Source organism: Glossina fuscipes, unplaced genomic scaffold (assembly GCF_014805625.2).
Source record: "Glossina fuscipes isolate IAEA_lab_2018 unplaced genomic scaffold, Yale_Gfus_2 67085, whole genome shotgun sequence".
Taxonomy (NCBI): domain Eukaryota; kingdom Metazoa; phylum Arthropoda; class Insecta; order Diptera; family Glossinidae; genus Glossina; species Glossina fuscipes.
The window spans coordinates 9,876-21,029 of NW_024004140.1; the positions used below are offsets into that span (position 1 = coordinate 9,876).

At 35.0% G+C, this 11,154-nt stretch overlaps 2 protein-coding genes across 2 annotated transcripts; both read left to right on the plus strand.

Moving 5' to 3' along the window:
* The first annotated feature begins 5,490 nt into the window (after positions 1–5,490).
* On the plus strand, positions 5,491–6,357 carry LOC119643892 (protein apnoia-like). Its single transcript, XM_038043394.1, has 2 exons — positions 5,491–5,605; positions 5,700–6,357. The coding sequence occupies exons 1-2, from the start codon at positions 5,491–5,493 to the stop codon at positions 5,984–5,986; spliced, it is 402 nt and encodes a 133-aa protein (XP_037899322.1). The 3' UTR covers positions 5,987–6,357.
* Positions 6,358–9,465: 3,108 nt separating this feature from the next.
* LOC119643893 lies at positions 9,466–10,619 on the plus strand. The gene is made up of 3 exons (XM_038043395.1): positions 9,466–9,900; positions 9,964–10,204; positions 10,297–10,619. Exons 1-3 carry the CDS (start codon positions 9,466–9,468, stop codon positions 10,617–10,619), a joined length of 999 nt encoding a protein of 332 aa, XP_037899323.1.
* Positions 10,620–11,154: the final 535 nt, after the last annotated feature.

An 11,154-nucleotide genomic window follows, 5' to 3' on the forward strand; every position in this document is an offset into this window, starting at 1 on the left:
TTTTTCATTTCTTTCTTTTTTTTTTTTTTTTTTTTTTTTACTCTACTCGTTTTCCTTTAGATTGCAGGCTTAATGTAGGTGTTTGTATGCGTACAAAATATTCACATGACTCGGTTAGTGGTGGTTAGTGGTGGTTACCATATAAAATACGCTGACCTAATTTATTGTCAACGCATCTGCTACAATTATCGGCACAAGATTGACGTAGTTTTTCTCTTCATTTACATTTATATATAATTCAAGTTTATAACGCGTCTACATATCTCTGATGTTTGTCATTTCAATCAATCTCAAATACTGATCGTTCGTTTAAGCTTAATAATAATTCAATACGAGTTAAAATGATAATAAATTATTCAATATGGGATGGAGTGCACACACAAGCCACTTAAGCTATAAATCTTTGCTACTTTATAAAATTAGATCTCAGGAATTTTTGAATGACATTCTCACCCATTAAGTATTTAGAAAAGCTTCAGGCACGGTCTGCATTCACAAAGATTAACAATGCTATTTATTATTGATTTTTTATTTAATTTTTTTACTTTATTCCTTATTTAAACGATAACGTTGCATATTATATAACATTAGAGGAAGGGTGTCGACTGACAACTCAATGGTTGTGGGTTCAATTCCCAAGTGCCGTTAGAGTTTGTAATGAATCCGATAACCTCAGGCTTTTAGTCTTCGAATTTATTCTCTGGCTAAACTAATAATAATATTACACTAAATATTTTACCCTAGATTTCAAAATAATTGATTACCTATGGAATAGAAAGAAAGAAGAGAAGTGCGTGCTCGTTTACGGGGGCTAATGACACACTCATGACTAATGAGTAGCAAGTAGGCCCCATGTTTGACAACGTTTTTTCTTTCTGCCATGTTATACATGGGTGTTCGCACCCTTCGGCCAGGTTATACAAATCGGTCTACTGTTAATAAAAAGTCGCTTTTAATCATATTGAAAAGTGCATTACATCTCCTGTAGGAAGTAAGTAACAAAAGTGAATGAATATCGCCCCACATAATAGGGATTCCATGAGAGCGAGTCCTTCTTTGGAGGCACAGCTTAGCTTGAGGTTTGTTAGGTCGCCAGCACTTTGGAAAGTAATAAAATCTTTGACAAATCAGTTAAGTCCATTAAATTTCGACCGCGTTAGTTGACGTGTTGAGTAACCTCCCGGGTTGAGTGCTTTCATGAAAATTATATATTTACATAGAAATACGAAGTGTAACATTAGATGCATTGTTAAGAAAAGGAATGACTAACTGCAGTAAGCCAACTGTTGTACAATATCTAATGGTCCGACTTACCCGTCTATAGCATTAATAAGTGTTTTCGTTTATTATTACAATTGTTGTTAATTGAAAAATTTAAGTTTTATGCTTTTCTGTTTGAATATATTTAAAGCACTTGAAAACCTAAATACTTTATTACGCAGGATTGGTATAATCTTTGCGATGTGTTATGTGTTATGGAGTAAGAAGCACTTGTAGACAAAGTAATAAGATGTAAGCTTTTGTTGAATGAAAGTGAAAGTTGCGCTAGTAATGGTTTGTCCTAAAAATAAATAATTGCAGTCGATTTAAATTTAGGTGAATTAAAATCTTATACTGTATGTGGTATATGTGCTTGAAGGCGAATTTCTTCGCGTTAAGTTTCTTGATAAATATAAAACAACTATAAACGTGCTTGAGAGATATTAATAGAAGACTATGCCTCAATGTACGCACAACAACACGGTTTAAAAATAAAAAAAAAAACCTTAAAAAGACCAAGTTTGACTTTATTTCTATTTATTTCTTCTTAATTTTCATTTATTATATTTCGTAACCCTTACGGCAGGCATAGTAGCGTAGGCGTCGTCAAAGAAAAGAAAAAAAAATGCAAATATTTAGTTTTCTACATTCATTGGCACTGTTCTACTATCATTCATTCATATGCTACTGCCGTTCATGTCATGGATTTTCCATAGGGTAATCATGCAAATCCTTAGCTGTCTTGCTTCGAACGGATCTTTCATTTAGAAAATAATTCATCTTTTCTCCCTACAGTACATATTATGTTTGTTTTTATTCAACTAAACATCATATCCGTATTGTTATAATCTAATGTAATGTGCGATCATAACCTTTGCTACTTTCCGCACCTTGTCTCAACATTTGCTTATTATCTTTCTCGATAGATTGCAAAAAGAATATGTTATAATAAAAGAAAAGAAGAAAACAAATGAAAAAAGTTATAAAATAGGATTTTCACGTCATATTCAATTGTTTGATGTTTTCCATGACTTTGCTGACCTGTTTGGTTTTATTAAAGTTTTTACTTTCATTTTCACTATTCACTAAACGCTTGTGATTATTTTCACAAAATGGCCAAATTTTCATATATAACTAACTGTGCGTCCGCTGGTGGAGTCCATGCTATAAAAATCGGTTTGAAGGGCGATGCATATATCGCTTACATTCATCTTGTGATTAACACATAGCAAGTTTGAAATCAAACGTAACCTGCGCGTAAAACTCTCCTAATGGCATCGGTCATAAAAATAAAAAGTTAATTATCACAAGAAAGAAAATTATATTATCGAGCGCGAATAAATCTTTTGTATGCATCACTGTTCGATACTGATCAATTATATGTAGACTTTGCATGATCTTTGAAGCTTGTTGTTGCAATCTGCATGCGTATGGATAAAACAATGAAATTGCAATATTTTGTAATATTGAGTAGGTGGGGACGATTTTTCCCATTTTTGTACCGGTGCTGCAAGACCGTTGCATCTATTGTGGTTTATAGGTAATGAGCAAAGAACCAAATTTTTTTCTATTTTTGAAAACACAGCATGTTCTTAGGCTATGTTGTATCGTGGTAGCGCCTTTTCACTGGTTTGACATAAGTTCAATACCAAACGGCGCGGAAGCGCTTCCAATCTTTGTGCCAAATTTGAAGGCTATTATTGCAAGCAGGAGAGCGTTTATTACAGTTATTGCATAGACAGACGGACATCCTTAAATTGGTTCAGAGTGTAAAGCTAATCAAGAATATATATACTTTAAGCTCTGGGGCTCAGTGCTCGATGCTGCAAAGTTGTACCTAAAGAAAACAAAATTTGGCGAAATGTTAAAGTGTTTAACAATTCCCCAATGATGTAAGAGAAGGTAGACCACAAGTGGCAGAAGACAACAAAATAAATTTTTTGAAAAATTCATTATTTTCACTTAACGATTCCGGATACTTTTTACACAAAGCATACTTTAGACAACAAGAAAACAAGAAAATTGTTACGATTTTGTTCACCTTCGGGAAGTAAAAAATGACGCAGGAGGAAGAGGCAGAGAGAAAGAATGATTACAACAAAATTCTTTCCTGCCATGTTTGCATCGCAGTTGCAAATTGGATGTAATTATCAGTGAGCCTATAAACAATAGACATATACAACACTTTATGTAAATGCAAAAAAGATTAATACATGCGTTCTGTGTTGTTTAAGGCATGTTTGTGCGTCCAGCCATAATTGTTTGGATCCTCGAAAAAACCAAAAATGTAAAATCGAAAGTAGAATCAATTCTACAAGACAGACCACAATATAAAAAAAAAATGTAACTGTAAGTTTTCATAAACTTTCCTCGGTAATCCACGATCGGTTATTTGTTAGGATTAGTAGGAAAATCATTCCGCTTAATTTGTCGGGAGTAGAGTTCTATGAGACCTGACGATAATAGTTTAACAACTGCACTAGATCGCACACAATTTCGTAAAGTAAACGGGTAGTGAGTATCAAAAATTCTACCTAAGCCGGATATGATTTTTTTTACACGTTCGTGTGTGCAAGTGAATGAATTGTATATATGTGTATAGACGATGAACAAAAAAAAAAGGTTTCATTGTTTTTATTGAGATATGAATAAATTAAAAAAAATTAAAGTCGCGCGCACGCACACACACACACACACATCAGGTCCCATAACGGATAACAAATGAAAGTGAGCATTTTGGACAAAAGAAAAAAAGGCGGCCAACAATGAAGGGGGATAATCTTATAACTAACTAAGTAAGCACTGACGTCAGCTTTGAAATGAATGCACATCGCCTCAAAGTTTACAAGAATGGCATGCAGTGAAAATATGTTTTGGTTGTGAATTATTTCCGTTGCGGATTCCCTAAAAATGTTCACTGACTATTAAGCTACATTGAACTTGGTCAGGTAGGGAGGTTACTCTTAAGCTTGGAACTTATAACATACACCCTACCTATTAACATACCCATTAAGTATAAGTTACACGATTGAGTGGAAAAACCGTGTAAAAAAAACGGTGTATAAAAACGATGGGTTTCACTCACTTTTCATCTTCGTTTTTAGATCTCCGTGGACTCTAACAGCAGACGAAACTGTCTATAATTCTTGTTATCCGCTTTCACCAATAACAATATTGATTAGACTATTTCTTTGCACCGATTGCTTTATGAACTTATCATTCTACTCGGCACTAATCTTTGTTAAACGTATTTATATCCTTGATATTGCGGATTTTAACGCTTTCAAGTAAATTCAGAAAATTCAGAAAATTCTAGTCCGCCTGTAATACCATTCATTCTGTTTCGAGCACCGTGTAATTCGTTTTCGTCACATAAGATCGTCAGGACTTGGATAACGAGTTGTCGGCCATTTCCAATGGCGGTCAAGAGACAAGCCAAAATACTGATTTAATTAGCTCCAGAGTGTTAGGTTGTAGCCGCGTATACCGAATAGAAGGTCGATGTGAAGACTAGCCCCTGGGCATATGGTCGAACATAAACATGTCCTCACTTTCAGTGACGCTCAAAGGACTTGGTAGGACGATGGGAGCTTAGTTGCAGACCTATTGGCGTATCTTTACTTAACTATATCGAAACTTTTATTCATACCTTTGGAAATTTCATCAAAGTCATTGATATATACTTCACGGAGGAGGACACGGGCTCAGACGTTATATCACACAGGGAATGACAAACTTAATATTCTGTTGAAGAGTGAGTATAAAATTCGAATGGCCACAATAAGGGAACCGAAGGAAAACGTAAGAAATTTCTTTAACCGTAAATGTATCAAACACTCAAACGTGTAACGTTTAAGGTATACTTACATAGCTATGCACATATATCGCCGTTAAGGTAGATATGTTTGACTACTAAAAATATGTTCAATAAAGGAAAACAAAAAAAAAAAAAAAAACAGAAAAACAGAAAAACAGAAAAAACGTGCGCTCGATTATTTGTATTCAATTCTCGAATGTTTCCTATAATAAAAACCAACGTTATAATCAAAAGTTTATTCATTACATTGTCACCGTCCGAAGAGTTTATTGATTAACGGGAGGAACTATTCTAAGAAATAAAGTGCTACGGGCCGATACGTTTGTGGATTGTTTGTGACGGAAAATTAGTGTTTTTTCAAGCAAAAAAAAAAAAAAAAAAAAAAAAAAAAAATACAAATAAATCCGTGCAAAATGGCGACCCAACAAAAAGTTATTTGTGCTTTATTAGTGATTTCGATTATGATGAATGCTATTGTCTGCCAAGCGATCAACGATACTGAGGAAAAATCTGAATCAGATGTTAGTGGTAAGTTTACTGGGAAACTCTCTCTTATTCCCCGTGTCCCTTGTTTTCTATTTTTTCTTTTTTTCTTCTTTTTTTTTATTTCCTTGATATTTAGAAAGTCGTACCTTTGGTCATCATTTCCTAAAACGGATAAGTTTTGCTCTTGTGCCGGGCGCCTTTGTGGTCGGTGTTATTACAACACTTCTAGCCGCGCTGACGGTTGTCTCCCTCAAGGGTTTAGGTGTAGGTGTTATTCTACTTATTTTGGCGATTGGACAAATGTTGTCAAGAGCTTTACCTCACGTGCATGCGGCTGCTGCCTATACTGCACCCGCTCCAGTGCCGGTGGTCTATTCGCATAGCCATACTCAGCAGCCCGTTTGGTTAGAGAAAGAGTGGTAACGGCGGTCTAATCTTTAAACCGTTCGACTATATTCGAAATAATTTGGTACCTCTTACGTTTCGCCGAAAAAATTGAAATTTTGAACAAACAAATATTGCTGCTATCGTTGCTTTCGTTAGCTGACCAGTATTTGATTGCAACCAAAAATTAGTTAAGTTAGTTGCTTTTTTCTTTTTTTTTGTTCGTTTACTATATATCTAGTTTCGTTTTTACGTATAATTATTTATTTATTAATATTTATTAAATAATTGAGATTATTTTTGCATATTTTCTAAATCAATCATCAATAATACGAGCACAGCTAGTAATTATAATAATGAAAAAAATATGGTTAAAGAAATATAACGAAAGAAAAAAAAAAAAAAAAAAAAAAAAAGAAGAAAAACACATAAATAATTGAAGAAATTTCACTTTTCGATGCTATCTTGTATGTTAAGTATTTCCTGACATGTTCAAGTGCTTGTTATAAATACGATCGCTTTATTGCTTACGATGGCTTTGACATAAAAATCCATTTATATACGCGTTAGCACGCGTCGATTATTATCAGTGAAATTTAATCTAATGATCATCAATACCTTATAGTTTACTTTAGTAGTTAGGCGAGAATTTTAAGGAGAAAAAAAAACAAGGAGAAGTTTTCTGCAAACCTCAGCCGATTCCCACTTTCAAGTCGGATCTCAAAAATCTCTGTTTTCTCTCTGCTCTATAGGAAATGCATCCTGATCACCACCTAGTTTATGTATAAACAGGATGTCGCCTGATTGCCTGGTCGAACAGAGAAAAGAGAGAGGAAACAGCGATAGCCAGTAAGGATTACAGGATTATGCTCTTCCACTAAGTCTTTATATTGAAATTATGCTTAAATCCAAGTTAACTGTTTTGAATGCCAGAAGGCTTGTCATAGGAGTCTAAACTTGAATGGTTTAACGCATGAGGGAGGGAGTAATACTTTCACTGTTTTTTAAGAGACCAGGAATAGGTGTGAAATGGTTTCAGGCGCACACATTAAATTTCATAAAATATTGTTAGCAGCGCATGCCCAGGCTCTTCTGGACAAAAATTTGGAACCTTAACCTAACACTAATTCTCGCAAAAGTGCGATAAGGATCGTTACATTCTGTCAAATCTACTGAGTCTAAAATCCAACTGATGATTAGATACCACCAGCATCTTGGTAAGGATCGAGCGCAAGGCTGCGTGGCGAGAGAGTTATGTCTCACGCAGTAAGAAGCAAATTTGTCGGATAGGTTACTATTTGGCACATGGCTGCCTAACTCCACGACACTTCTAATTACTAATTCTAATAACTAGCTGCGATTTACGGATCCTGTTTGTCTCTTCACAAATTTAGTAAGCAGTACCTGCAGCTGATGTATTCCTCTCAAAAAATTCTTGTTGCCTGCGATAATTCGAGTGAATATTATCTGCGAGAAAAGTTAGGATTAATGAAGAATTTCTCTTCCAGACGTTATGGTTAAGAGTTTTGAATGTTTTTTTTTCTTTTCATTTATATTGATATAAGAGAAAATGAATAATGGACTTGTGGAAAATTATGTAGTGAAAGTGTAAGTGAGATGTGAGACGATCAACTCTTATTAGTTAGTTATTGTATCATTTTCATTTGCTTACTTCGAACAGTTGCTTTGAATTATTTTTTAATTTATCTCAAGAGCTATTTGAATTTTTCTATTTCTTTTCGTTTTCAATCGTTCAGTTAATTACTAACACAATACAAAATTAATTCCATGAAAAAAATAAGAAGTCAACAGTCGGACGGATAGACAGTTATGACAAAATTGACTAAAAAAGCGAGTTTTTGATGCACATTTTAAGGGGTTAACCAGTCCGCTTCTGCCTATTACGCATGCGGGAATTAGGGCGATTCACTTTCTGGTGGTATTTTCAAAAATGCATATATTTGAATAAGGGTCAGAGGAGAGAATCGCTAAAGTAAGGAGATCCTGTTATCGCGGGTGCCAGAAAAAACATAAACACCCTATCAATGCACTGTGTTTTCGGGGCAGGGGAGGCTCCGGGAGATAATAGAGATACGGAGCTAATACATACTCGGTTGCAGTTTGTTCGAACTTGAATAGAAATATAAGCAGAAAAATGGAGGGAGTAAGTTGAGGCCCAAATGTTTAATATGTTGTGTCACAACATTACAAGGTACATATGTGCATTTTTCTCCGTCAACTTTGCACCAATAACAGAGTTCTACAGACAGTCATACAGATGGTCGCCGAAGGGACATTGCTCCGCGATAAATGAATTAAACTCTTTCATTTTTCTACCGAGAGTATTCTCGGCCTAACGTTGCCTTAATCGGAGACAAGGCTTGAAGGCACTAGCCAAGAATCTATGGCGTGACAATGTTGCAGCAGCTCACGATCCTAACTCAATCGCACCAAAGATAGAGCATTATCTTACGTGGCGTCTATTCGAGCTCTGACATTGCTAGTGTGAGTAGCTTCCTTCGTCTTGGATCACGATCCTTTTTTACCACTCATCAATCTCGTGAAAAATGGCCCACATTGGTCCCGTTGTAGCAATGATTTGCTTAAGGAAATTCAGGATAATAAATAATCAACCTAAGGGTCAAATCAAACATTCGTATCACTCTTGCCTAAATGATTAAAAGCTGGCAGCAATAGGATAGGCTGCCGAATTGTGATACGATTTTCTTATGATGACAGCGGTTTACTATAAAAACTACTTATCCTTAAACTATACGTTACACATGCGTAAATATTCCTGCTTTCCTTCTTTACTTTCTTTTGCTTTCGCTTGATGTTTTCCAATTTTATTATACCCTTGATGTAGATTGGATTCAGCGATAGTGTTCCGCCTTTAAAATACTTATGATGATGAAAACCAATATTCATATGTATTGAAAAGTTGACTTAAATTTTCCAATTTTCCAAGCAGCAACTTTTCTATAATTGCAAAAAAAATTGAACGAGAAATTGGAACAAGAAATCACATAAACGGTAGCTCCGTTTACAAGGCGATTGTATTTTCCTAGAACCAGCATATCCACAAGCAGAAAAAACTTCACAATTGGGAAAAGTGTAAAAATCTCGAATTTCAAGAATTTATGGAAAATCCAATTCTTGCCGCACACAAAAAAAAAAAAAAGAAAAAAGAGATGCAACAAAAATAGAAATGGAAACCAGATTTATTGTGTGCGAATGATTGCCTTAGCTGACTAACTGACTAGCTGACGAGCTTGTTAATAGAAGAGCGCATCTCCTTACTTTCAATTACTTAGCCAGACACAGAGTTAATAAATGCGATGGCAAACACTGTTTTAGAGACATTTTCACTAAAACCATTTAAGCGAATGCACATCAACTTAATTCCCGCAAACATAATTCGGAAAAATAAATCAAAAGAAATACTTAAACCAAGAAATTAAATCAGGAAAAAAATTGAGATTAAAAGAAACAAAAAAAAAAATAAATAAATAAATAAAATGAAAATAAAAAGATTCAAGTCTTTAAGTATTTTAGTATTGCTACTGGTTTTAACTGACGGCCACCAACATAGGTTTAGTGATGAGAGAGTAAATAATTTACAAATCAATAACAATAGTACAAGTGATAATCAGCCGGATGTCTTGAGTGCGAACGACACGCAGTTAATTGAGCAGAATACCAAAGAAGGTCGAAGTATTGCTGGCACAACCTTAAATGAGAGACATGCGAAGCCGTTAAGAAGCGTTTTCATGAATATCTATAATAATTACAAGAGCACTTATCTGGGTAATAAGACATTAACGGAATATAAACAAACCTTAAGGAAGGCCTTGAAAAGGAACCCCTCCCAACAAGAGAAGCTGGCGCATTATGCGAATGAAACCAATGAAAATTTGACGACTGAGTTTTTACGGTTGAATACCGAACCGGAAGTAGAAGAAGAAGAAGAAGAACAAGAAGAAGAAGAACAAGAACAAGACGAGCACACCGAAAAGCTAGTTACAGGTGAAGATTTGGCCACGACCACGGTGAAACCCGAACGAATTAAGGAGAGTAAAATGAAATATGAGAAGAAACAGCGTAAAAAGGCACATTTAAATACTCTTCATTACAATATGGGGCCGGGCTTTAACCTTAGCTTAGATATGGAAAATAGCATTGTTAAAGTCAAGTTAGACGGAAATAGTCTGAATGAAATAATGGCAGGACGATGGCTGATGGATAATTCAGAAGAAGGTGAGCATATTGTTATATTGCTTGAAGAATGGCCGCCAATTTTTGTATATTACATGCATTTATTGATTACATTTTTATATTTATTATTACAGGTCGCGGTAAAAAGTATAATATGGTGACGAAAATTTTACCGCTTTTCATTTTACCATTCTTAATACAATCATCGGTTATGCCGTTCCTGATAACTAAATTGAAATTGCTACTGGTCAAATCTATGCTGATCGGCAAATTGGCTATATTCTTGGTAGTAATATCCGCTTTCAGAGCCAACGCGAACAAAGCAATGCAAACATATGAAGTGCCTCCGAATTTTTGGGCTGGTGAACCGAGTCGCAAATATGAGTTAACCGGTGCCGCTTCGCATCCAGCGTACAGTGGTTATCGGGTGGACGGCAAACCGGCTTGGATAAACTAACCAATGTTATTAGAAATAAAAACTCTCCTGTTGATTGATTACTTTCTTTTTTTAAGTGCCTTTTAATTTGTCGATTCTTATAGCATGCAAGTCAAGTTTTGGTTAGCATAAAGTTGCATAACAATTTAAAGCTGGACAACTCAAGTCTTCCTTTGGTCTATTTGGTCTTCCAAAATGTTTAGGGATTTTCAAAGTACGATAAAGCGATTTAGTCTATTAAACTATTAAATAAATTTAAAAGCGTAGCTGCTGCCTTCGCTTCGGTACGCATAATCGGAACAACCTATAGTTGCGGTTTTCTAAGAACGGTGGAAGTGTCATTAGATCAATCGGTTCGGTTTCATTATTTGGACATCAAAAATTGTTTGTCTATTTCCAGCATATTTTAAAATTTCTATAAAAGCCGTCAAAGCATTTTGAACACTGTTTCTTATCCTGTGATTTATCACTATTATTGTCAGCCAACATGGTTTCTGATGTCATAAATGTGTTTGTATCTGTGCCGTTCTTCAAATGCTTGATTTTTATTATTATT

What these genes read in the sequence shown, in the direction of transcription:
- LOC119643893 (XM_038043395.1), top strand. Translation starts at nt 9,466, where the DNA reads ATGAAAATAAAAAGATTCAAGTCTTTAAGTATTTTAGTATTGCTACTG. An exon ending in GGTTGAATACCGAACCGGAA is followed by an intron (nt 9,901 to 9,963) that starts GTAGAAGAAGAA and finishes CACACCGAAAAG; the next exon opens with CTAGTTACAGGTGAAGATTT. An exon ending in GATGGATAATTCAGAAGAAG is followed by an intron (nt 10,205 to 10,296) that starts GTGAGCATATTG and finishes TTATTATTACAG; the next exon opens with GTCGCGGTAAAAAGTATAAT.
- LOC119643892 (XM_038043394.1), top strand. Translation starts at nt 5,491, where the DNA reads ATGGCGACCCAACAAAAAGTTATTTGTGCTTTATTAGTGATTTCGATT. An exon ending in ATCTGAATCAGATGTTAGTG is followed by an intron (nt 5,606 to 5,699) that starts GTAAGTTTACTG and finishes CTTGATATTTAG; the next exon opens with AAAGTCGTACCTTTGGTCAT.